The sequence below is a fragment of the Xenopus tropicalis genome, chromosome 9, assembly GCF_000004195.4.
Source record: "Xenopus tropicalis strain Nigerian chromosome 9, UCB_Xtro_10.0, whole genome shotgun sequence".
Lineage (NCBI taxonomy): Eukaryota > Metazoa > Chordata > Amphibia > Anura > Pipidae > Xenopus > Xenopus tropicalis.
This window is the reverse complement of record NC_030685.2, coordinates 49,274,734-49,302,374: the sequence shown is the minus strand read 5'-3', so window position 1 is coordinate 49,302,374 and position 27,641 is coordinate 49,274,734. Positions and strand designations below refer to the sequence as shown.

Sequence of the window (27,641 nt, the reverse complement as noted above, 5' to 3'; positions counted from 1 at the left end):
TAAACAATTAATTAAAATTTTAAAAAATATTTCCTTTTTCTCTGTAATAATTATACAATACCATGTGCTTGATCCTAACTAAGATATAATTAATCCTTATTTATGGCAAAACCATCCTATTGGGTTTATTTAATGTTTAAATGGTTTTTTAGCAGACTAAAACACCTTCCCCAACTGACCATCTCCCAAAAAACAAGATTAATGAGAATTAGGAAAACTTGGGAAACCCATGGGACCACACCAATGCATGCCATTTAGTATAGCAGGCGACTGAAAATGAATGGAGACCAATGGTATTAGATATTGCTTCATCCTGGTTACAGGATGTTTACAAAATTCTGACCAAACTAAAGGTACTAAACTAAACTAAAAACTCTGCTGCTATAATCGTAGTTTTTTCACTAAGCAAAACACATACTGAGAAAACAAAATCTATACGTTAAATAAGATCTTTTAAACAAGGTCTTAATTAAGAAAGGAAAAGAAAGGTAAAACATGCCAGATGAGAAAAGACACACAAAAGTAAAAAAGATGAAGCACCATTTATTGCTAAACAGTTAAAGGTAAAGTAAAAGCTAAACCATTAGAGCATAAACATCAGAATTTTGAACACATTTCTGATACATCCAGCAAGATGATGACATGCAGACTAACGCAAAACCTGCCCTTGTTCCACAACTGGCATCAGGAGACATTCTTGAGATTTGGAAAACATTTGGTTTAACACAGCTTATTAAGCGAGAAGAGGCTGAAATCAAATGTGATAGTGAAATTGAAGGGAAACAGGTTCTGAAATACCAGTATGGAGATAAGAGAACAGCTTCTCAGAACAGTTGTGATTTAAACCAGGAACCTTCATACAATATGCAAATATTGCATGGTGAACATACAAAAGTCCCTCTTCCCAAAGAAAAACTGCAATTCAAGTAAGTAGTCAGCACATCCTTTATCTAAAACTAAGTCAAGTAAAAAGGAGTGGTACAACTGCAATGATTGGGGAGAGCTCCAAAAAGAGACTAGGACTGTCAAAAGAAAAACAAGTTTAAAATAGCAGGGGAAATGTTTAAAGATGGGAAAAGAAGAAACGATGACAAATATAGATGAGTTGGTTATTTTCAAGAAACCTGGGGAAGTTTCAAGCAGAGTTCCTAATTACATGGCATGCAGCCAATCGCACATTCGATGGGAAGCTTATTTTCTGAACACTTCTGAAGCCACTGGATTAATGTCTGCGGACTGACTACACTATTAAAGATGGAGTGCATTACAGAAGCGAAATTTATGTTATAAATAAATCAGAAGACATGGCAATTTTTCAGACTTATATTCATTCACTCAGTAGTTTTGAATCTCCAGAAAGCATGGACTTGTTTCAGAGCAATACAAGAATCAACATATATATAAAATATATAAGACAAAGGCAAAAAATCAAAATCTAGAACTTGCCTTAGATGCATTAAATATTAAAGTAAAATGGTGTTGGATAATGTGACCTGTAAACCTGTACTAAAGGATAATACCTTCTTTAAGTTTCTCCTGTATATAAAAAAAAAAGATATTGACCATAAGCAAGGTACACTTGTCCTGGAAAGCTTTACAGACTTGCCAGTTACGCAACCATTTAAAAAGCCTAGATTTTTGAACAGCCTTTTGGCAAATGATCAAGATTCTTTTATACTTGATATGGTTAGTAGGGATGCACCAAATCCCGGATTCGGTTCGGGATTCGGGCCGAATCCAGCCTTTTTTCAAGGTATTCGGTTTCGGACGAATCCTTGTTCTGAGCCGAATCCGAACCCGGAAGTGACCCCAATTGCCCCATATAGAGTACCCCCACCCCCAATAGATTGTGCCGTGCCCACCCAATTGCCCCATAGAGAGTGCCCCCCCCCCATAGAAAGTACCCCCAACAGACCAAGTCATCGTCGGCGGCTCCTTCTCTCTTATGCGGGAGCGACAGGCCCTTTTATAAGGTTGCGCCCATGCGTATGATGTCACACATCAGTGACAAGGCGCAAGCTTATAGAAGTGCCTGTTGCTGCAGCATAAGAGAGAAGGAGCAGCCGACGATGACTTGGTCTGTTGGGGGTACTTTCTATGGGGGCAATTGGGGGTACTGTGTGTGGGGGGTACTGTCTATGGGGCAATTGGGGGCACTGTTTATGGGGGCAATTGGGGCACTGTGTATGGGGGCACTTTCTATGGGGGGCAAGGTCTTTGGGGGGTACTGTCTATGGGGGCACTGTGTATGGGGCAATTGGGGCCCTGTGTATGGGGGCACTGTCTAAGGGCAATTGGGGCACGGTGTGTGGGGGGGACTGTCTATGGGGGCAATGTGTATGGGGCCATTGGGGGCACTGTCTATGGGGCAATTGGGGCACTGTGTATGGGGGAACTTTCTATGGGGGGCAAGGTCTTTGGGGGGTACTGTCTATGTGGGCACTGTGTATGGGGCAATTGGGGCCCTGTGTATGGGGGCACTTTCTATTGGGGGCACTGTCTAAGGGCAATTGGGGCACGGTGTGTGGGGGGGACTGTCTATGGGGGCAATGTGTATGGGGCCATTGGGGGCACTGTCTATGGGGCAATTGGGGGCACTGTGTATGGGGGTACTGTCTACAGGGGGCCGTGGCCAGCATAGTGTTAGGGGGCACAGTGGTAGGGGGGCCCTAATACTTTTTATGTCTGTGTGTCCTCTGTCCTGTACTGATGGGAGGGGCCCTGGGGGAGGGGGGCCCAGAAAATTTTGTTGTGAGGGCCCCCCGTGATTTCTGATGGCGGCCCTGACACCATGGGCAGCCACGGACGCACAGCTGAATCCACTTTTGACAATTATGACATGCGCACTGCATTTCAAATTCAATCAATCACTTGGAGGTTTTACAGTCTATACCAAACACAGTTAAAGTGCCAACTGCACAGATGAGAAGGTTAAAGTAAATGAAGTCAGGTTTCCAATTTGCTGGTATAGCTGAACAGAGGGGTCTTATACTGGAGGTTACATGGCAACTTCTGCAGACCTATAGATACAAAGCAAATGTAACCTTGTACCTTCAGCTTGTACATTCCCATTGTCACTACTAGTGTAAATCCTATTCCTACCAGTGTTATTCCCTCTTTTATGCTGGGCTGCAGTGATAGATGATAGCTGGTAGATTTACTCAGTAAGGGGGCAGGAGATGTGCTATTTGCTAATGCTATTTGAATTATTTACTTTATGTGGAATTGCCTTGGTGCCAAATTAATACATATACAGATCTTTCCCGCTGCGCCCCCATCACCATTAACTTTCAGTTGCAGCAACGTACAGTAGGGGGTTTTTCATGGTGAGGGCAGTGAGGTTGGGGAATGCCCTTCCTAGTGATGTGGTAATGGCAGATTCTGTTAATGCCTATAAGAGGCGCTTGGATGAGTTTTTGAACAAGCATAGTATCCAAGGCTATTGTGATACTAATATCTACAGTTAGTATTAATGTTTGTATATATGGCTTATGTATGTGAGTGTATAGATAGGTCAGTACAATATAGTACGGTATAATCTATGCAAGTATGCATTTGATTTTTTTACTTTCTTTTAACTTAATCAGTGCCTCAAAGGTGTTGCTAAACCTAAACTTTAATGCTTTATGATCTAATTTATATTTATTTATTTATTGGTTGCTGTACTTGTATATATGTGAATTGTTACACTGGTGAATTGTTAATTAGTATTAGTGATGGTGAACATGATTATTTTTAGGTTTAATTTCATGACATAGACCACTACTATGTGACTGTGCAAAAGTGACTGCTGCATGTTGTCTGTCTCTTTCTGATGAGTGTCACTAAGTTTAAGTTAGTTATCATTAGTTAAAGTTGCTAACTTGCCACTACCAGGAGGAATTCCACATATTCAAGCTATGCAACAATGCAATGCAACTAACCCTTTTGACAGTTTTACTGCTTTTAATGTATAAATGAAGATGATGTAGATGTGCACATAATGGCAAAGCTTTTCTTGTACTAAGTAACTACTACTAGTATAGTATTACTAGTATTTCATTATGCTTGATGCCTTTATTAGAACAGTCTTCAACAGTCTAGTCTTAAACTCAGTATGGCATGTGAATTCTGGACTTTTTCAATTCTACAACTCTTCTTCTACAACTCCTCAATCAATAGCAGTAACACATCAAACATCTCTCTTTTTTATTTTATTTTTTAAAGTATAGCACAATTAAAAAATGACAATCAATTTCAGTTACAGTTAGTCACATACATTTTTATTTTTTTGGCAACTAAAAAGTTTTTACCATATATTACAATAATTAAACAAGCTGTAGGCAAAGGCTTGCTTTCTGCAATACCCTAGCCCTGCTCTACATATGTTTCCAATGTTTTCTGTAGCTTTAGTAAATGTTTTAATATATACTCAATAGGATTCGGTTCGGGATTCGGCAGAATCCTTCAGGGTGGATTCGGGGGTTCGGCAGAATCAAAAAAAGTGGATTCGGTGCATCCCTAATGATTAGTGAGTCTATTCTTGATTCAGTGGTGGAAAATAATAGTGTTCTTGAATTCCAATCTGCCAGCAATTCTGAGGATGCTTTATTTACTATAAAAAAAACTTTTGGAACTCCCAAACTTTGAGGAGTGCAACCCCAAATGGATGCCTCAGCCTCCTGTGAACAGCAAGTCCCAAGAAGTTTGTGAAGGAGAACATAGTAGCAAGCTTATTAGGCTGAAAAGAAACAAGGCAACAGCTTTCAGTATAAGTGTACTGATACCAGATAGGCAGGATAAGTGAGTAAAGCTCCGGGTTGTTAGGTGAACGAACCCAGACGTGTCCCTGCATAAGACCAGACATCATACCCAGACGTGGCACCGGTTGGGTGCTTGGGTGGGGATGTGGCGTTTTTATGCAGGGACACTTGAAAAAGAACCTTGAAAAAGGCCACAAGCAAGAACCAAAACGTTGGTGAAATTTATGAAATAAAGTACTTTGAGAAACACGGATATTTGGAGTGCGGACCACTTTCATTGTATGCATCACATTTTTAGGTTCTAGGCACCCATTTTTAAAGGACAAGGAAAGTCAAAATCTATTAAGCACACTTTTAAATAGTACTACTATTGCTGTGTAAAAACGCTATATTTCTGGCTTGCCTAATGAAAGATTAACAGAGATACACTTACTACAAACTACAGACTTGTTTCAGTGAACAGCGCCGCCATCTTTAAAAACGGATGCCCATACCCTTTCCCTCACCGTCTCTACTGCGCATGCATCCCCAACATCCTGCGACTTTGACCAGTTCACAATCAACTGCCCCCCCCACTCCCCGCACCTGCCGGCACCCACCCATCAGTGTGCAGAGCCACCAGCACCCCCCTCGTCCGAACCGTTTGCGCTGCCCACTCCCCCCACCAGAACTCGCCTGTCCTGCTGCAGAGCCGCCACCAACTGCCCCCCCTGCTCCCCGCTGGCACCCACCCACCAGTGTGCAGAGCCACAAGCACGCCCCCCGTCCGAACAGTTTGCGCTGCCCGCTGCCCCCACCAGCACTCGCCTGTCCTTCCTGCTGCTTCCACTTCAAATGGCCCAGCTCGCCGCTGTACGTGCTATTGATATAGCGCGTCGCCATGGCACGCCATGGCACGCCTGCTAGTGCTGCTGAAGATGGACATGTGTGCATGCGCCACCAACAGTCCTTGTCACCAAGTCAATGCAGGAGCGAGGCAATATGGGAATCCTCTTTACCCAGCTCAGCGTTTTTTTTTTCTGTTTGGCTTCAGATCTTCTGAGCCTTTCCTTCTCCTTTAAGGGAATGCAGCTTTCAAATAATTTATTTCTCTCTATATATATATATATACTGAATATATAGTTATCATATCACTCTTTAAGCACCTCTTTTCAAGCGTAAGCAACCCAACTTGGCTAGTCTTTTTTCATAACTGAGACCTTCTTTCCCTTTACCAGCTTAGTTGCCCATCCTGGATAGAATTGATTGGGCTGCATTTTTTTATCACCTGCAACTATTTCCATCCTTAATGAACAAGTTATATAAAACTGGACCCTGTTCAGAACCCTGAGGGACCCCACTAAGAACCTTACTTCAAGGAGAGAATGTACCATTAACAACCACCCATTGTACCCGATCCTGTACCAGTTTCTTATCCATGTGCAAATAACTTCACTAAGATTAACAGACCTTAGTTTAGAAAGCAGTTATTTGTGGGGCACAGTATCAAATGCTTTGGCAAAATCCAAATAGATCACATCTACTGCATCTCCCACTGTACAGCTTCTTACTAACCACATCATGAAAACCAATCAAATTTGTCTGACATAACCTGTCCTTCATAAAGCCATGCTGATTACTGCTCATAATGCCATTCTCAAGAACATAATTTTTTCCCTTAATGAACCTTCAAAAAACTTTCACCTTTCCTCCAATCCATAGGTACCATACCAGATGAAAGAGAGTCTGAGAATATCAGAAACAGGCCTGGCTTAAACTGACCTAAGCTCTCTCAGTACCCGAGGGTATATTCTATCTGGCTCTGGTGCCTTGTTCATTAATTCTGAGTAAACATTTATGTACCTTGGCCTGCGTCAACCACTGACTAGTTTGAGCTGAGCCAACAGTGAAGCTATTGGGTGGGTGGTACTCTGGCTCCTTTATTGTATACACTGAAGAAAAGAACTAGTTTAGTACATTTGCCTATTCTGTATCTTATAACTATATTGTTACTATAATTCAATGGAGCAACGCTCTCAGCCTGCATCTTTTTACTATTAATATTTTGTTTTTAAAATTGGGGTTAGTTTTTGCTTCCGCCACAATGTGCACCTCATTTTTATCTCCACCAGATTGCTGATTTACAATACTTGTTATAATGTAAAACCACTGGGGGGTGCCAAAATGGTAGACATTATCTTATACTCCGTTGGTACACCTGTTTGGAGAAAACTGCACCAGCCAAGGATAGCTGCCAAAAAGTGATCCTCTTCCTTTTATCGTCTATCTTTGGAATCCCGGACCAGCGCATGCACAGTAGAATGGAAAAGCCAACTTTTTGTGAAAATGTGGCATTTCTCTCTACTGGGCATGCAAAAAAAAGAAAAGAATCACTCTCTCACAGCTACCCAGGGCTTGTGAGGTTTTCTCCTAAAAGGAGCACCAGCCTGGGGTATAAAGTAAGTGATTAAAATCACTGGGGGTACCTAACATTTTGGCACCCCCCCCCCCCCAGGGAGTGCACCTTTCCTTCTCCTTTAAATGCAGCTCCTGTCCCCTCTGACTTGTACTTCTTAAATGCTTTCCTTTTTCCCTATTAAAGAAGAAGGAAAGGCTAAGTCACTTGGGGGTGCCAAAATGTTAGGCACCCTCAAGTGACTTTAATCACTTACCTTTATCCCGGGCTGGTGTTCCTGTTAGGAGAGAACCGCACCAGCCTGGGGTACCTGTGAGCGAGCGTTTCCTCTTCCTTATTTCTTCTGTGTTTGAAATCCCTGGGCCAGTGCATGCAGAGGGCTTCTAGGGCTCTTTACTCAGGTATGGTAATGCTTTCTGCAGAATAAATATAGCATTCTAGGCGGCACTAATTTGGTGACTCTTTTGGCAGTAAAATGCAAAAATGACTTTCCTTCTCCTAAGTAATTGAAATTTGCTTTTATGAAATTTAGGGTCTTTGCTGCCCCAGGGTATATTTGTTTTTTTGCACCAAACATCAAATGAAATAACATTATGGTCACTATTACCCAGGGGTTCAACCACTTGCACATTTGCTATATATTTTGGCTTGTTAGAGATCACGAGATCCAGAATGGCATGGTTCCTGGTGGGCTCCTCAACAGCCTTAAAGTTGACATAAAGTTGTCATGCAACAAGTTTATAAACTTATTCCCTTTAAATGTCCTGGCAGTACTATTGATCCAATCATTATTAACATAATGAAAATTCCCCATTTCTTTACTTCTATTTTGTATACATGATCTTCTTGCTCTCAGTGTCAGTCTTCCTACTTTCAGTAAAATCCTTCAAGGCATAGCTGGAGCCTGCTCAGTTTGCGCCTCTCTCCCCCTCCCTTCTCCTCCTCCTCCTATCTCTGCTGTAATCTGAGCTGAGATCTGTTCCTTGCCTGCACCCTGCTGCCTAGAATGACGTCAGACCAAGCTAAAATGGCAGCTGCTATCTTAAACAAACAGAGTTTTTAGGACCTTTTTACTAAGGTATGGTAAAGAATCATGCTGAATAAATATAGCGTTCTAGCTATTGTGACTAATCTATATGCAATAAAATGCCTCAGTAGCTTTCCTACTAACCTAATTTTTCATCGTCACTTCCTCCTTTATATTAGCTTTTAAATCCTGCTAAACAAACAGACCCACCCATCCTCCTTTTCTATTGCCTCTGTCCCTACATAACAAAGTATAAGCTCCTAATCCTATATTAACTGCCCAGTCATGTGATTCATTCAACCATGTTGCAGCAACACCAATCACATAATTGCGCAAAAAATCGTATTGTGGTCGTACGAAAATATTGTGGTATGATCCGAAAGGTACAACATTTTCGTATCCGAATGATCGTAAACAGCGCAAAAAACTTTCTGACTTTGATCCTTCAGTGCATGATTTTGGAAGCCTCCCGTATGAATCAATGGCACTCTGCAGCTCCAACCTGTCCAAAGGAAGCTTGAATGAAAAACTAAACCTTCGTACTAGTTGCAACAAATACGATTTTGTCGAACAAATTGACACAAAGCATGAAAAAGTTGCAGAAATTAACAAAAAAATCGTATCTTCTAATCATAACTTCTAAAAGTTAGAAAAAATATGAATGTTTCCCATTTGGACCAATTCGTACTTTGATGAATGTGCTTCTTAGTTCCTTTAAACAATGTTCAAAGTCTTGCTTAAAAGAGGATGTTTGTTCAAGAACTTTTAGCAAGAGAAAACAAAACCCAGTTAACGACAAAGAACCAAACCAAGTACTTAAAGGACAATGAAAGGTTAATACAAATTAAAAGTAAGTCTAAAGGCATTATTTTTAAGTACTTACTGCATATCTAAATTCCCAGATCCCTGCTTGCTTCTCTGAGATATGGTGCTGGCAGCCTACCGCAGTGTGAAGACTACAGTGACATCACTGAAATCTCTCTCCCCTTCCTGTAGGCTGCCAGCGGCAGCCTTCCTATTCTCTGAGCATGTGTGTAACTTGATCCTTTCTCCTGTTCTGAGCTACACATGCCCACCAGCCAATCAGAAGGGGATCTGGCAGAGGGGAGGGGGGGGGAGGGAATGAAACACATGTGCAGTATGAAGCAAGGAGGGAAAGGAAGGGAGAATACCTTTTTAGAGATGGCTGCATGTGAAGTATGTGTGACTGAGTAAATATTTGATTAGGTGAGCCAAAAGTGTGGCGTTTTTATTAAACAATAGGAGGACTATTGGGCAGTATGCTTTTTACATTTTGACTTGCATTCTCCTTTAAGTACTGTTTTTATTTCTTTTTTTTTTTTGGTTTGTTTTTAACTTTTGTTGTAGGATGGTGTACAGAAAAGTTGAAATATTGCTAAGGATATTTTCTAACATTTTAAAATGTTAGAAACTAATGCCTCTCCTTCTCCTTTTATTAACAAGAAGAGGCCACAAAAGATAAAAGCAAAGACAGAGTGATGTTAACCTTCTAAAATCAGTGGAGAAACAGGACTATATCTTGACCATTTTCACTTCCCCACCCTCTGTACCTAAAGCCATTGGACCACATCCTGACCATCAGACATGATATCCTGTTGAGCAGAACATTTGCAGAAACGTTCCAGACATGGAAGTCTGCCAGGCATATTATTATGTAGGTAAAAGGTTATCTGAGCCAATCTTCTGAGCAATGCAAGCTCAGGTCTAAGAAGCAAAGCAAAAATCAGATCTTACAAGTGTTATTATATTATATCATGTATTATATTTGGGAAAGTATTATTTATACAGTATAAAAAATAAAAATGATGCAGTGTTGCTTGAGGCCATTACCATGCCCAACATCAATAACTTGTATTCACGGTTATCTGGAACCTGTTGACCAAGATACATATCCTGCTTTTGTCCTGTGACCTAGTTTGTATACAGTGTCAAATACAGTATAAGAATGATGCATTGTTGCCTAAGGCCATTACTATGCTTGACATTAATAACTGACCTTTGCGGTTATCTGGAACCTGTTGGCCAAGATATTTTATGCTTTTTGTCCTGTGACCTACTACTTTGTTGTATTTTTTTCGTACATTTTCTTTCAGAAGCTGTGAGAGGGATGAGAAAGATCACCCACTATTTGAGACACTTTTATTTGGCTGTGCAAATCAAAAATAGTTTTCTAGGTAAGCTAAAAGCCCCCTTGGAAATGCCACTAAAGGGAAAGTGACAAAATGTTCAAAAAAACCTAACAATGCATGTGCTATAAGTTAGAAATTCCTCTGAAAGGGAAAAGGTGAATTTGGTTGAAATTCCCAATTAAAAAAAAAATAATATATATATATATATAAATATAAAAAATGCTGATGCACACCAGGAAAATTTCATCAAAAACATGTAGATACATGGCACCAGGTAAATCATTTAGACATCCCCACTCTGGCAAAGAGATGAACATAAGGCACCATATTTCCTGTACATCAACCCACGTGATTTATATAATTACTTGCCCCTGTGGTTTAACTTATGTGGGCAAAACACTTTATGAGAGCGAATGGGAAATCACAGGTCTACTATTAAGAAAGCCTTTGAAACCAGCAAATCTGATTTACCCTTACCTAAGCATTTCTTAATGATGGGGCACAGATGGGGGTTGGATGATTGGGATTGTATGCTGCTTCAGAAGGAGATGTTTTGGCTCAAAACTCTGGATACTGTTTCCCCCCCGGGGCCTTAATCAGTATTGTTCCTTTGCCTCTTATTAGGTACTAGGTAATGTTTGGGTTCTACCTAGTACGCTTCAATTTCCCGTTCTCTTATTGGAAGTGCCATTTTACTCTAGGTATTTTAAAGTAATATTTTTGCGATGCTTTTATTAGTATGTATTTGGTATTTAAGTCCTTTTATCTGTATGCACCACAATGGATTGCACTTTAACTTACGTTGCACTATCCATTTGGAATTCAAGTTTTACATATCTACATGCACTATGTTGTATATCTTATGTTGCACTTTTTATAATATTAAGCATTATGCACTTTATTTTACAGATTACCTGGAATTGTGATTGGTTTGATATCTGCTGGAACTGTGATCTTTTTTAAGGGTTTACACAGCCGCTCCAGAGAGGGGTGTGGTTTGGTGGTGGTTAATTGGTGGATGAGTCTTTATAAACACTGTTTCTTTACTAATTTTGTATCTTGATAAAGGTCCCAGGTGAGGACCAAAACGTTGATCTAAATAAAATAAGTATCTTTTTTTGATGAAATTTTCCTGGTGTGCATCAGCTTTTTATATATATATTGATATTGTCTTTCTGATTTGCACCCAGGTTGTTATCCCTATAAGGTTATGCCTCAGCCTTTTTCTGTAATATATATATATATATATATATATATATATATATATATATATATATATATATATATATATATATATATATATATATATATATATAAAATAGACATACTGCACTCACAGGACATATAGGAAAAAAAAATGTATTTAAATGTGGAACTAACATTTCGGCTGTCTCCACAGCCTTTTTCAAAATGACAGTGGAACAAATCCCCCTGAAAAACAGTGGAAAACACAGCAACCCTATACTGATCGAATAGATTCTTCGCCATACACCACCACATCTTTTGACTCAGGGACACCTGTTAGAGAGTGGGGGTTTCATAGGGGGAGGTCATTTCGAACCCCTCTTTATCAAGCAACTGTACAAGCTCCTGGCTTCACCCAAACTGTTTTTTTAGGATCCAACACCCAGTCCCCCATAGTGAGCACCCCCACAACAGAAGAAGCGGCCATAAGCACCCATTCCACAAAAAATCTCAAATTATGGAACAGGTAGTGTTCAATTTGAGCTCTCATACACTAAATGATTCTAAATTATGCCTGCTTTTGAAGGGTTTATCTTTTTTCCCCACATTCAGGACACAAACACTCGATGTAATGATTGATATACATTGATTCCAATGCAATATAAAATTAAAAGAATACTTTCGTACTTCATTTGAAGGTACCCTTTAAGGCCCCAAGCTAATATGAACATCCCAATACCCCCAAGTCGACTGAAGTATCCATGAGACTCCTAATAGATGAGACCCATAAACATTCTCATCCAGCACCCATACAGCCTAACTTTACAAGAACAGAAAGGGGAGTAATTAAGTGTTTGTCTCAAAATCCTAGTATCATAATCAGACCAACTGACAATGGGGGAGCCGTGGTTGTCCTTAACTACTCTGAATACTATTAGTCCCAATGGACTGGACAAACTTGTGTCCTATTCCTCGTTCTACATGAACTTATGTTATGCTAACCTCTAGTCGTGTGGACTGTGCTGTGTCACCTTGAGGGTTTCCTTTAGCTACTTTTGATTATTCTTGCCAATACCTACTGGCAACATATGTTATTTTTTTGTGTGTTTCTGTTACTGTGTCAACTTTATTTCTCTTTCACTATCTGGCTGTATGTTATTCTCATACAGGCAAAAGGTTCTCTATTAAACATTGTATTACCTACTCTACAACTCATGTGATTTATTTAGTTACGTGCCAATGTGGTCTCTCATATATGGGCAAAACGGACTTAGCTCTTAGGATTAGGATGGATGGACATTGCTCAGCCATTAGCACTGCATTTAGGGATGGAAAAACTTCCAAACCAGTTGCTAAACCTTTCCTTAAGTTGGGGCATAGGTTACCAATGTTTAAATATATTGCAGTCGACCATATAACGCAACTGAAACGCGGGGGTGATCGTGCTCTAGAGAGTTTTCAGGGTTAAAAAAAACTTAACACATTGGTACAGTATGGTTTAAACAGGGGTGTCAAACTCAATTGCACAGGGGGCCAAAATTCAAAACACACTTTAGGTCGCGGGCCGAACAGGATAAACATTTATTGAACACACTAAAATTCAGTTGTCTTTGATCTTATATCATTTTATCAGAGCTGGACACCTGTCTTCTTTTTTTGGTAACAATTTTGTTTATGTACCTGAGCCAGCAGCCATATTATTGCCCCATGTACCTGTGCCAGCAGCCATATTATTGCCCCATGTACCTGTGCCAGCAGGTATATTATTGCCCCATGTACCTGTGCCAGCAGCTATATTATTGCCCCATGTACCTGTGCCAGCAGCCATATTATTACCCCATGTAACTGTGCCAGCAGCCATCATATTGCCCCATGTACCTGTGCAAGCAGCCATCATATTGCCCCCCATCTGCCCCTGTGGCAGCAGCAGCCAACACTGTATATTACCCAATTTAGCCCCAGTTTGTACCTATGGCAGCAGCAGCAGCCAAAAAATCAAGCAAGCGCCAGAACTCCAGGTTTCTCCCGCCAGCTCTCTCTGGAATGCGTGCGCCAACCCCTATTGCGCAATTGTCACAGCGGGCCGGATATAATTACACGCATTTATTGATTCAAACTATGCAATAGTTATTCTAAATATCAGGCCACACAGAAATACTGCATAAAATTTATTAAAACAGAGAACAAATGTGTTTTGTATGCAAAATGAGTCAATAGGTAATAGTGTTCATTATGTTAAAGGCCTACTTTTCAATTAACATGAGTAAAAAAATAGACCTCCACTAACAGACAATCAGGCTGATACCTTTTTGTAACCTAGAATAATTCTGTACAGATAAATGATATGTAATTTCAATAAAGCTAAACATGAGAAATATGTACAAACGATTAGTTATCAGGAAACCTTAAATGTGGTCTGTAAAAAAACAATTCCTGAGCCAAAAAAGTTACTTAACTAGTAAAACAACAGGCCTGCATTAATTAACAAAAGAAAAAGTATTGGATATTAAATGGCAGACAATATCAAGCATGTTATGCCCATGACTTGGGAGTGCTCATGGTGGAGGCGGGGGGGGACAGAGCCCTTAAAAATCACATCTCCATTTACTTGAATAGCAATTGCCTGCCCAAGGAAGTTGTTGCTCAGAAACACGACAGTCAGCGGTAATATGCAACATTCGCCTGAGATGGACATATGACACTTGCAGGGGATTACCATACAAGTAAATTAGGGTGATTAGAAGCATTTTCCCCCTCCTTAGTACACTCCTCATTGCCTGGTCAACAAATTGCATTGAATTACACTAACATTTTGTAAAGAACTCTGGCTACATACAGAGCCAGTTTCATGTGCGATATGCAGGGGATCCCCCAGAGCAATACACTAGTGGAACCAACATTCAGTCTTATCTCTGTTGTAGTGAACTGCCTTGCAGTTTCAAGTAAATGAATACAACATTTGCCAGTAATGAAAACATTTATACTAGCACATTCTGATCAGTGTTTTTTGTACGCTGTACAAAATAAATGAATCCAAATCTTCACAAGTGTAATGGTTTGTATTTACCTGTACAATTTTTTTCCAGGTCTTAATCACATATGAGCTATGCACCAGATAACCATTTATGTTAATCCACATGTAGCAAAGCATTTTCTTACTTGAAGGCACAGTATAAAATATTTTAGGAATAAGACTGTTTTCCCTGATTTATGCTGATATATTAAGTTGAGGGTGCAGTGGTCCCCTTAAGTATAATGAGAAGTTCATTTATTTATGGTTCTGAATTACCAACAAAACATAATATGTAAATTAGAACCTTCTGTTACAATTAAATTACTGCAAATAAATGTAAAGTTCAAGTTTGTTCACCTATGCACTAACTAGGGACGGACATTTAACTTCGTTTTGAGAAGTTGTAAACCAAGTGCAGTGTATGACAGCTAAGTTCTCCCAGTAAGATCTCTGTTACAGCTTAGGGTGAGCAGCAAGTTTCAGCTGCAGATTTTCAGCTAGTTTGTCCATAAATTCAAAGGTGCTCAAGTAGTCAGCTCGCTGCACACTGAGAACAAAAAAAAAAGAAACATATTAATATATACATGCATGTTAGTGTATATTGTATATTTATTTGTATATTATATTAGAAAAAAAACCTACTTTGGTAAACCTTTAATACAAGCAGCAAGGTCCTTAGTCATAAATCCAGCCTCAATGGTTTCAACACAGACTTCCTCTAAGGTTGTTGCAAAGTTCTTAAGTTCTTGGTTATTATCCAGTTTTGCTCTATGATCCAGGCCTCTTGTCCAGGCAAAGATAGAAGCTGCCAATAGAAATAGAAAACAGATAATATATACCATACACTGACTGTTACATATTTGGGTATAAAATATTATATATATTATATAACTTTGCATTTTATTTACCTATTTAGGAGCAAAATAATTCCCCACACAATATTTTCTCCATTGGAGCAACAACATGATACAACACACTCTCAAGATAGCAGACTGCCAGCCAACAACTCTCGTAGAAGAACATATTTGGAGAACAAGTGTAAATAAACCAACAAAAGAGGAGATTTACATCACTCACCAATGGGGTTGGTTGATGTTTCTTGTCCTTTTTGATGCATTCTATAATGCCGGGTTACTGTCCCATGGGCTGCTTCTGCCTCCACTGTCTTCCCATCAGGACATATCAACACACTTGTCATCATGCCAAGAGAGCCATATCCTTACAAAAGATATATAAGGTTGTGAATAAACTGACATGCACTGCATCATCAAATATAAAACAAGACAGAAATTCAAAGTTAGGAGGACAAGCCAAATTTTGTGAATTTTCTGTTCAGTTAAATTATATCAACCATAACTTTTTTCATCTCTCCTTTTTTTCAGAAAAAGGGTAGAATATGCTTCCTTTGAGCATCTGTACAGCTTACATGTTAGTAAATTATTAGCATTCTAATAGGGTATGGGTCTATGGAACTATCATCCACACAGCCTATAAATAAATTAGGATTAACTTGTTCGGATGCATTATTTTTAAATACATTTAATATTTATACCCATAAATATAAAAAAAGAGTACCTTTAATTAGCTACCTGTTCCTAACCTAGTTATGTGCATCCCAGTGTGACACAGGTCTTTCTTTAAAGAGTGAGTCTGCGCTCAGCTCTCAACCTAAAAGCATGGGCTCCCTCTGTGTGCTAAGCACAACAAAAAAGGAAGAAAAAGGGGAACTTGCAGTTTGGGCTTTATAGGGCATTGTGCCAAATATTATAGGCACATTGCCTTAGGTACAAAAACTACATGGTCTAGATCTGGAATATAGAGAATACGTTTTCAACATAGGCGTGTATTGCAGTTTTAAAGGTGGACATTTGTTTCTAACCTTGAGCAACAGAATCGGATTGCACATCCCCGTCATAGTTTTTGCAAGCCCAGATGAAGCCTCCTTCAGATTTCATTGCTTGTGCTACCATGTCATCAATAAGCCTGTGTTCGTACCAGATTTTTTTTTCTTCAAACTGGGACTTGTAATCCCTGCAAACAGAACACTTAACATAAGGAATATCACCTCAAACAAGTCTTCTACAAACATCACATGAACAGAGTAATTCGGATACACAGAACTGCCATCTGTTGCCATGGCACAGATCCCGTGAAAGATCTATAGATAGTAATAAATCCTTTATATATTGCTCTAACATATCACATTTTCAATGTTAGCATTACAGCTCCCAATTATGATGAAGATTCACATCAAATAATTAGAATATATATATTGAAAATAATTGTAAAAAAACTAATATTTTATTGGCAAGGAAAACTTCATTTACTTCTCATATATTTCCTGGAATATATCTTTGAATCGCCCATCATATTTCTTGAGAATGGTGTTTTTGGTACTCATATACAGGGGCCAGCTTTTAGACAAAGCCATCTGGAAAGAACTGTGTGCAAAGTCTCTAATGGATTGATCTGTGTTGTACATTCCGAGCGCAACCCCTCCACAGTCTGTAAGAGAATAGAAGCAAAAATAGAAAACATTAATAAAGGATACTGTCAGCATAATGCAAAGTGCCTACTTTACCTCAAAACAATATGTATTGTATAAAGTAGCAAACTTTTGGAATCATGTTTATTTTTACTGCTTTAACAGCTAATGGCAATATTTGTTCTTGAATGTGGGAATCTATTTCTAATTTTATATCCCCAGGACCTGAGTCACTGTTCTACAAAACAAAGCATGATAAAATGACCCTCGTAAAAATAGGGAGGTGTCTCCGTTTAAATTCAGTTGATAGGCTTGCCATTTGATTTTCACCTGAAAGCTAGAATGCTGGAATATTTACAAGAAATGTACCCCCTTTTTTCTTCTTCTCTGCAACAAAGGCAACCACTATTAAGAGAAAGACCCCATGGCTTCCCTAGTTAAAATTTGGAAAGAACTGGTAGAATAGGGAGTAGCTGCCACAGAATATGTCTATACAGCGGCTAACTTACCAGCTTCAGTTTAAATTTATAATAATTGTTTGTGTGTTGTATTTACATTTTCCTCTCGTTTAATCTTTTGTCCCTTTTGTTTTTTTTTGCTATGATGGACCATGAGTGTTGTGGTTTTTTTTTTTTAAAAAATATTGCCTAAGGGTCGCTTGATCTCAAATAAACAAAACACAATTGGCCCTCTGAGTTCATTGACAGGTGGATGCCATTGCTGTCAGTGCAAACAGACCACAGGGTGGATTGCAGCATATTGGTGTTTTCTCCACTATTAGAGAAAGCACCTTGTAACAGTATCGTTATATGACCCCTTAAGAAACTTTAGGGCTCCTTTACTAATACTGGGCATACTTCCACCTGGGCAGTGGGTAATATATGTTGTATCCCCAAGTAAATACAATCAAAGTTATTTTATCTGGGCCAGTGCTCATTTTAGAGAATAAATGCAGTCCCTGGGAAAAAAAGTAGCACCACAATTATGAAATTATGACAACTGATAGCAGTACACATTATATGTGTGCATCTAGTGATGTCCTGGCCCTGTATTTTGTCATAATACAAGGAATATATTTAGAAAATTATTTACATTATAACATAAATAGAACTAAACAAGTACCTTCAAAATTATGGATAACATACTTGATGGCCTCCCCTCCATCCTTAGGTGTGAATGATATTTCCACTTTACCTGGCCCAGGCACCACAAAGTCAGTTGCTCTATACTAGGAGAGGAACACAAGGCGGTTAACATGCATTTAAGAACTAGTTAGAAAATCTTGCAGCAAATGTATTCCTAAACATGTGGGGTACATGAGCAATTACTGATATTAACGCTAAAAGTATGTTAATTACTACTATCCTTTCATTTTCGAAATGCCTATAGGTGTGCAAATCGATTCCATTAATTTAACATACTTTGCATAAACCAATTCTTTTTGATGTTACTGTCCCTTCAAAGAGCACAGTTGAATATATAAGGACAGTTTTATAGTAGGTTTGTGATAAAGCTCAGATACCTGCTTCTAAATTGATTTCTCATAGTTTGTGATTTTGACATTTGCAATAGCAGCACAGCAAGCAATGCTAAGCTGCTCACACCATTCTTCAATATTAAAATAATATAATTTTGGCCAGTATAATGGAAATTCTGAAAAACTGTATGTCTGCACAGGTTTTTAATTTTTCCTGGGTTTGAAATATAGAATATTATGCAGAAAATTTGCAAAGCATTACAAGGGTATCATCATTATGGTCAGTCAATTTAACTATGCAGTCATTCCTTAAGCAGCTATTTTTGGAAGGGAAAACAAACAAAACACCACAATAATAGAAAACATCTGTTGCATTTCACATGACACTACATGATGCATGCGTTGTGATCAGCCCTGTTAATTAATGAACTGGCTCTCATACAGAATGGCATAATTATTTTACCTGGTCACCATATGCATGACGACCAATGATAATAGGTTTGACCCATCCTGAAACAAGTCTTGGGATGTTTTTGCAGATGATGGCCTCTCTAAACACTGTGCCTCCAAGAATATTTCTGATAGTTCCATTTGGAGATTTCCACATTTGTTTCAAATTGAATTCTTCTACCCTCTTCTCATCAGGTGTAATAGTGGCACATTTGATGCCAACGTTGTACTTTTTAATAGCTTCTGCAGCATCCACTGTGACTTGATCATCAGTGGCATCACGGTTTTCTATGCCCAAATCATAGCTGTGGAAGAATAGACATATCAGTGTAACAAATATATATTATTTTTTTTAACAAAGTTTACCTGTAGCTACAGGGTGTCAATGGCAAATATTTTTTATTCATACTGATTAGTTAAGTTTAAAGGAATACATGGGAAAACACGTAGGGAACACATGGGAAAATTTTTCCTCCATGTGATATAGTTTAAGACTTTTCACTAAGCCCAGACTGGCATTCTGGCTAATGCCAGAGAGGCTTCTGAAGGATCCCATTAACAGTCACTATTTATTGGGCCTGTGGGGGGCTGTTTGGGCCTTGGTATACTTGACATGCCAGGGCATATTTTGTAGCTTAGTCTGGACCGGCTTTTCACCTTGTTGTATAATAGAATCTGTAGCAGAATAATAACAGATTTTATCTGGGCAAAGCTGTCAAATGCTTTTTACATTGAAATATGTATCAGTCTGGGTTAGGAATTACTAAAACATTTCATAAACTCAAATGCCGAAAAATTGAAAGTTTGATAAGGCTACAAGTGAAGTCACATTTTTAATGTGATCATGTAGGCATCAGTAGGCATGATCACATCATGCTACACGTAGGAAGGAGTTGAGGCATATTGTTTCATATTGGTGGCTGATGACCTCCTATTAGCTTATATGGGGCTATTTCCCAGCCTGTAGAGAAACAGTCAGTCAATCTTCTCCTTTGTCTGCATTAACATTTACTGCACTGGCACATGTGCAGCAGGCCCAGATTAGTAATCTGTGGATTCTGGCAAATGCCAAAGGGGCTGCTGTAAAGTCCCATAGACAGATGCTATTTATTGGGCCTGTGGAGGGCTGTTTGGGCCTGTGTGTACTTAAAAAGCCAGGGCCTATTTTGAATCCCATTCCGGACCTGGTGTGCAGACACACAAAGTGGATTTTGGAGCAAATATGCATGTTCCCATGCTTACAAGATGAAATCTGCACCTTGTGTCTTACCAATTAATTGCCTTTAACTATGTAGACACAGGAGCAGGCTCAGGAAAACAAATTATCAGTTTCTCTTACTGTGTATGTAACAGCCCTGTGTGTGTCTGTAGCCTTTAAAATAATTTAAAATATATTTAGGGCATAGATTTTTAAAACTAAATTCTCAGGTGATTTGTGTATAATCACAGAGCAACACAGAGAATCAGTACATGGGTGATACTGAATGATCAAGAAATTAACAACATTGAAACTTAGTTAAGGCTGAGAAGAGCATTAAGGGCACGAGTACACAGGGAGATTAATGCCATCCCACTGGCTAGTATATAAATTGGCGGTGGGATGGCATACGCATTGCTGCAATGTCCCACAGTCTCCTGAAGTTTCCTCTGAAGACAACTTTGGGCGACTGCGGGACATCGGACATCGCAGCGACACATATGCCATCCCACCGGCGGTTTACATTGTAGCCAGTGGGATGGCACTGCAGGGAGATTAGTCGCGCCGCGACAGAGATTTGTTGCGGCGCGACTAATCTCCCTGTGTACCTTTTCCCTAAGAACTAATCGTTTTTGCAATTTTAATTACTTCATGATGTTACACAATAGATTTAGATACCCTACAGAGATACACAGGACATTTATTACATGCAGAATGTTCACTGTTTGTTCTAATGCACACAGAGTAAATTTAGTGCATCTTAAATTTTACAACCTAACACTAATTATATAGTTTCTACAATGCCAAGAGAATGTACTTTTGTCTGGTTTAAAAAGAGAAGGAAAGGTTGAATCACTGGGAGGGGGGATGCCAAATGTTAAGCACTGCCAAATCATTGCAATTAAATACCCGATTCCCCGGGCTGGTGCTCCTGTTTGCAGAAAACTGCACCAGCCTGAGGTACCTGCAAACAAGTGTTCTTCTTTCCTTCTTCAAAATCCTGGGGCCAACATATATGTAGCAGATTAAAAAAAGACAGCTTTTTACCTGAAGTTCATCTTTTCTCTATGGAGCATGTGCACCAAGCACTAAGGAAGAAGCAGGAAAAGGAACGCTCACTTGCATGTACCCTGGGTGGCTGCAGATTTCTGCTAACAGAAGCAACACCCCGGGGTATCAGGTAAACCATTACAACCACTCGGGAGGGGGGGGGGGGTGACCAACATTTGGCACCCCCAGCGATTCTCCTTTAAACAGAACCTTGATCTAAGCAATCCACCCAGAAGTGTCAGATGCAACAAGACGCAAATTAAAAATTAAAATGTATAGATGCATAAGTGGGTGACTTGCAGTTTAGTAGAAGGTTGAAAACTTGCATTAGCACCAGATAGTTGCTGGTAAGAACTGGAAAGCCAAAATACCACTCCAATAATGTAGATGCCTTGCTTGTAGTGATGCGCAGGATGTCATTGCTATGTGCTGTAGGCCAGCTGTTATTCAGAGAGGGTCTCTTTAAGAGTAATGCCCCCTGAATAAAATGGTGCTCAACCACACAGTTGAGGCTAATAAATGTTTTAAGAATTTTACTTAATGAATAAAAATGGTAACAGTCAATTGAGAGAAGGATTTGGCTGAATCGGAGAGCCTGGGTTAACTGAATTCAAACCCTATTGAGAAAATTTGCCTTGCGTGCATAGCAAGTTTGGTGGGCTCTTTTCCTCACTATTTTTCCCCACACCGCGGATTCAGTTTGGTATATGGCCCAATTCATACCCAAGAATTTGGGAATTTGGCCAAATACCGAAATGCAGGGTTCAGTGAATGCTTACAGTGAATGGTCTAAAACTGAATACAGTCTGTAAAAATGACCCCTTTATTGGAGCTCAATAGATCCTATCAGGTCACTGAGTTTCAAATGAAGGGTTGGCGTGTCCCTGCCAGAAGCAGAGCAGGAGGGGGATAGCCAATCACATCCTTGCACTCACACAAGCAAAGACAGGGTTCATTTCCCTATCAGGTCAGCCTAGCTGCTGATTGGTTCCTATCCTACAGTGCCATGTACTGAGAGCCGCCGGCTCCCCGATGGGCCGAACTAGTGGGGTTTTGGTGGAATTTAAAGGAGACATATTGGATAAATGAATAATATATGGTGCTGGTTTCACTTTGTGCTAAACATTAATCCTATCTGTAACAATGGCCCCTTTATTGGAGCTCCCTATAGATCGTATCACTTCTCTGTCTGAGTTTGAAATGGAGTGGGCGTGTCCTAATGGTCCCTGCCAGAAGCACAGTAGGAGGGGGAGAGCCAATCACAGCCCTGCACTCACACAAGCAAAGACAGGCTTTAGTTCCCTATCAGGTCAGCCTAGCTGCTGATTGGTTCCTATCCTACAGTGCAGTGTACTGAGGGCCGCCGGCTCCCCAGCTCATCCAGAGAATTCAGCCAGCAGGAAGTGGAACAGATGGGCGGGGCTAGTGGGGTTTTGGGTGAATTTTTCAATAAATCAGTCAGAAACACAACTTTTTAAAGCACAATCCTTCTATATCTAGAGGAGTATAATTACTGGTACATTCATAATTTTTATAGGATATGTCGCCTTTAATAATAAATCAGCCCGAAACACAACTTTTTTTAAGCACAATCCTTCTGTATCTAGAGGAGTATAATTCACTGGTACATTCTTAATTTTTTATATAATGTCCCCTTTAAAGTCCAGTCTGGTGATTTAGAAGTGGTGCAGAATGATAAAGGGTGTGACGTGCGGACAAGCTGATCCTCAGTAAGCTAGTTCCTTGCTCAGTTCAAAGTTACATTTATTAAAAAAACAAGTCAAGAAGAAAAACAAAGGTCAAGCAGCAGCTATCGCCAAAGCAAATATTTAAACATTACACAATTGCTTACTGGCTAGTTACAACCAATAGTGCTGAGTTCGCAGGTACACTTACTTAGGTTATAAGGCTAATCAAGAACAAAGCAAACAAATGGATGCAGGCAAGCAACCCCAATTATTGAGCATTTAATATTAAAACAAATAGCAAAATGAACATGGCAATTGCCCCCTTAGATGTGGACCCTAGACTCATCCAGTGTGGGCACAGTTTTCTGATAACAATCTGACTGCAACAATTCCCAACAAGTAGCTTGTTGCTCACCATCCCTTTTTTCAGGTGTACAGCCAACAGAACCTCCTCTAGGCTGTCAGTTTACTGGGCAACCAAATAGCCCATAAATGGTACCCCCGGGCAGAGATGGGCCAAGCCAACCGGGCACCCTAGGACACCAGGCCGGCCACATCGCCACTGTCCCCCCCTTGCGTGTGCTCAGTTCCGTCAAGTGCAGGGTGACATTGCCCCGCACCTGACCCACAAAACCTAAACCCGCACCAGACACTAACCCACAAAATGTTGCCATTTTAGGACCCGCACCTAACCTCCACCCACATCTTTCCCCTCTGTTCACATGCCTTGGGTTCCAAGGCAGCAAAACTTCGAGAGCAGAGGAAAAGTGTGTTTGCCCAATCTGACCCACACCCAACCTGAAATAGTTGCCAAAATTTCAACTCACTGAATCATGGGTAAACTCACACATCCTGCAGGTTGCGGGTTAACCCGAACATCATTGATCAATACCACAAAAACTGAATGTGGTTTTCTACCCTCACAGTGTCGTTTTTTTTTTCCCCCCAAGAAAGCCCCAGAAAATGTGCACCTGGATTAGCTGCCTTGGAAATGTTTCAGTGTTTAGATTGATAACCTATCATTTTAATTCATATAGAAAATGATTTGCATGTCATTTATATATCTAACACCATGTCTTACCAGTGTAAATCCAACTCTACGTAGGGCAAAATTAGCTTCTCTTTAATCAGGTCCCATATAACTCTTGTCATCTCATCTCCTTGCATTTCTACCACAGAACCACCATTAATTTTCTTGGACATCCTACAAAAGAGATAAAATAAGTCTGCATTAACGAAGATATTTCTGTTTTGTAATACAATATATTTTTGCAATTATTTTGTTTCTGTTAACATTTAGGGCTAGGTCACACAGAATGGATATGGACAATCCCGGGTATGGCACCGAATATGTCTGGGTGTAGGCACATGCAGCCAATATGGGCCAACAAATGCCAAGTCTTGCGTTTGTTGGCAGATATTGGCAGCATGTGCCTGCACAGTGGATTCAATGCTTCCGGGTGCAAGCACAACTAGAAGAATGTTTAAGCCTACAGGCAAATTGTCAGCCTGCACCTACCCTTAAAGTCAAAGTCTCACAAGGAGATATGTTAAACCCATATCTGCTAACTGGCCAATCAACCAACAGACAGGATTGAAATTTATCAGTTCAGTCAGTGATCATGTACAGGAAAGTACTAACGTTTACAGACACCTATGCTAAAAAAAAACTAATAGAGTAGCTTCAATTTCCTTGTTTAGCTCAAGAAATAAAAAAAGTATACAGGATGCGGTGTCAGGGATCAACACACATTAGAATGTGTATTGTACAGGGCAAGAAAAACCAGGGATCATAGTGGCACATGGACACCTTTCTATAATTGGAAACACTATGTACATTTACCTTTGTTAGGGTTTCTTTTTAACCCAATCTGTAATACAACTATCCAAAAGGGGCAATACGCTTTCCTAGCAAATACCAATGTTCAAATACTTTTTTTTTTTTAAAGTTACGCAAGAGCTATGACTGGGCAGTTTTCTTGTTTGAAAAAAGGTGGTAACCCTACCGACACAAAAGCAGAACAATCTGGTGCATTTATATATTTGCTGTGAAGTTTATCTTGAATCTCTGATTGCACTGTAGATCTGCAACTTACTGCCACATTTTATAGTGGAAAGACATAATAATTTCTTTCATGTGGTGCTAATACAGAAGTACCCTGGCCCGTGTCCATTTCTGGGGGGATAGCAACCCACAACGTACATTCATTTAACATTTTCATTGGTTTTAAAGTTTGCTTTGTTGACTGCACTAAGGTTCATATAGGGTTATGTAATAAAAGCCACTAAATTAGCCCAGGAGAAGTAACCAATAGCAACCAATCAGCAGGTAGCATCTACTGGTCACCTGTTTTAAAAACAAACATCTGATTGGTTGCTATGGGCTACTGCTCCTGGGCAAACTTAGTGCCTTCTATTATATATATATATATATATATATATATATATATATATATATATTTATATTTATTATGATGGATAGAGTTAAAGGGACCCAAAAATTACAAGAAATGTGATCACTCCCACTAAAGGTTTAGGAACATTGCTCTGTAACATTTTATATTTGGAGAGATTAAAGGGCAGGGATAGTGATGTACAGGTTGACCCACAACCCGCGGGTTTGCCCTTAGATCAGGAGGGCGACGGTTGGAATTTGGGTGACCACTGCAGGTTTGGGTGTGGGTCAAATTTTCTCTGCTCTTGAGGTCTTGAAACTTAAGGTGCATGCAGAAGTAGCATACAGAGCAGAAAGACACAGTACGGGTTGGTTGCGGGTCCTACAATGGCAACATTTTGTGGCTTAGGGCGAGGTATGGGTTAAGGTTTTGTAGGTTAAGTAATGTACAGTTGAGGTTTTCCTAACCCAGACATAGGCACTCACAGTGAATACAATGGCTTACTTTTTACTCATGACCAGCACATGCATAGTATTTATATTTTCTAGTTTTTGCAGCCCAGAGATATACTTAAAGGCTAAATGAATGCCCATTCTTTTTCTTAGTAAGAAATGTACCGGTTCTCATATACAAAAACACAATGAAGAGAAAAAAATTGAGTAATTGCGTATAATGCGTAGGAAATTATTATTGTCGTGTTAACTTACATAGGATTATAGCAATAATATAGTAACAAAAACAGTCAGTATGTAAATGGTTCCGGCAACATACTAAACACAGTTAAGTAAAAATGGAGAACCGAGAATTAATTGTTAAACTGAAGCAAATATAAAAACCAATATCAAATGAATAGTGTCATTACCTGGCGTTTTTAAGAGGCAAACAACAAGCAGAATCTGCAAAATCACTCTAAGGTCTTCCGAGGGGCAGCAAGAGCTTTAGCTACAGACACTTCCCAGCGCCAGCCTCTCACCGCGCCCCGTTCCCAGCTGATCCAGCCCTGACCAATGGGAATCGTCTCCAATGGTACATCTGGCCAATGAAAGCTCAACGCGTAATATGGCACCAAGGTGCACAAGGGATATTTTCTTCTGCCCGAATGACGTCGGGCTGGGTTTAAATAAATGTGGGCAGGGCTTCAAGGCTGGGCGTGCTCCACTCACAATTAGTGGGGATAAAGTAGGGTAAAGTTGACTGTCTCGTTTAGTCCCTTTGCTGGGGAAGGTAGTACGTGTGCAGTTGTGTTAAAAGCAACGAGGGTTTTAACCCTGAACCGTTTTTGCGAATAGATTGCAGAGTCTGCATCTAGTTGTCGAAATTTTGATTTTACTGTTTTAGCTTCGGTAGCTCAGCAATTATCTTTATATCTGTGCTTGTTAATAAACGTCTCATATACACGTACACACAGTAACAGTGCCACAATTCAGGTTGCCATGAGCACTTCTAGAAATTACAATGTTTTGAGTCTAATTCTACCAGCTTCTGCAGTGATCATAGGACTGCTGCAAGGTCAGGGTCCAAGTACTTCGTTTCTTATATAGAAGAAGCCTTCTGTATAGGATGACATCCCCACACCAACCCCAATAGAAACATGTTGGAATCTAACAAATGGTCTAAAGATTGCTACTTTGCTAGTAACCCATACAAACCAACCAAAAAATAAATAGGGTGTTTCTCTTGAACTTGCCTCTAGTGCAGTTGTGTCCTATTTGCCAAAATGGACGTAACTTAAACTCTGTCTGGTGTCATTTTTGGTGTTCGCTGCCATTATTTCTGGTGTTCAGTGTGGTTGGAAGTGAGGGTACCTCCAGTGTTTTCCTGCTTCAGTAGACTGAGCAGTACCAATTCAGAGCAGAAAGCAAGAAGCACTGAGTGGTGCCGAGCACAACTACAGTGGCTTGCAAAAGCATTTGGCCCCCTTGAACTTTTCCACATTTTGTCACATTACAGCCACATGAATCAATTTTATTGGAATTCCACGTGAAAGACCAATACAAAGTGGTGTACACGTGAGAAGTGGAACGGAAATCATACATGATTCCAAACATTTTTTACAAATAAATAACTGCAAAGTGGGGTGTGCGTAATTATTCAGCCCCCTGAGTCAATACTTTGTAGAACCACCTTTTGCTGCAATTACAGCTGCCAGGCTTTTAGGGTATGTCTCTACCAGCTTTGCACATCTAGAGACTGAAATCCTTGCCCATTCTTCTTTGCAAAACAGCTCCAGCTCAGTCAGATTAGATGGACAGCGTTTGTGAACAGCAGTTTTCAGATCTTGCCACAGATTCTCAATTGGATTTAGATCTGGACTTTGACTGGGCCATTCTAACACACGGATATGTTTTGTTTTAAACCATTCCATTGTTGCCCTGGCTTTATGTT

General features: G+C 39.8%; 1 protein-coding gene and 1 pseudogene across 2 annotated transcripts; one reads left to right on the top strand and one right to left on the bottom strand.

Annotated features, from left to right (window-relative positions):
* Positions 1–371: 371 nt before the first annotated feature.
* On the top strand, positions 372–4,786 carry LOC105948349 (annotated as a pseudogene).
* An 8,868-nt stretch (positions 4,787–13,654) lies between these two features.
* Positions 13,655–26,235, bottom strand: idh1 (isocitrate dehydrogenase 1 (NADP+)). Of its 2 annotated transcripts, XM_012970293.3 has the most exons (9): positions 26,119–26,230; positions 23,942–24,064; positions 18,938–19,229; positions 18,120–18,225; positions 16,840–17,017; positions 16,392–16,543; positions 15,590–15,730; positions 15,155–15,317; positions 13,655–15,059 (listed from the first exon to the last, which is right to left on the bottom strand). In XM_012970293.3, the coding sequence occupies exons 2-9, from the start codon at positions 24,061–24,063 to the stop codon at positions 14,966–14,968; spliced, it is 1,248 nt and encodes a 415-aa protein (XP_012825747.1). In that variant the 5' UTR covers position 24,064; positions 26,119–26,230; the 3' UTR covers positions 13,655–14,965.
* Between the last annotated feature and the right edge of the window lie 1,406 nt (positions 26,236–27,641).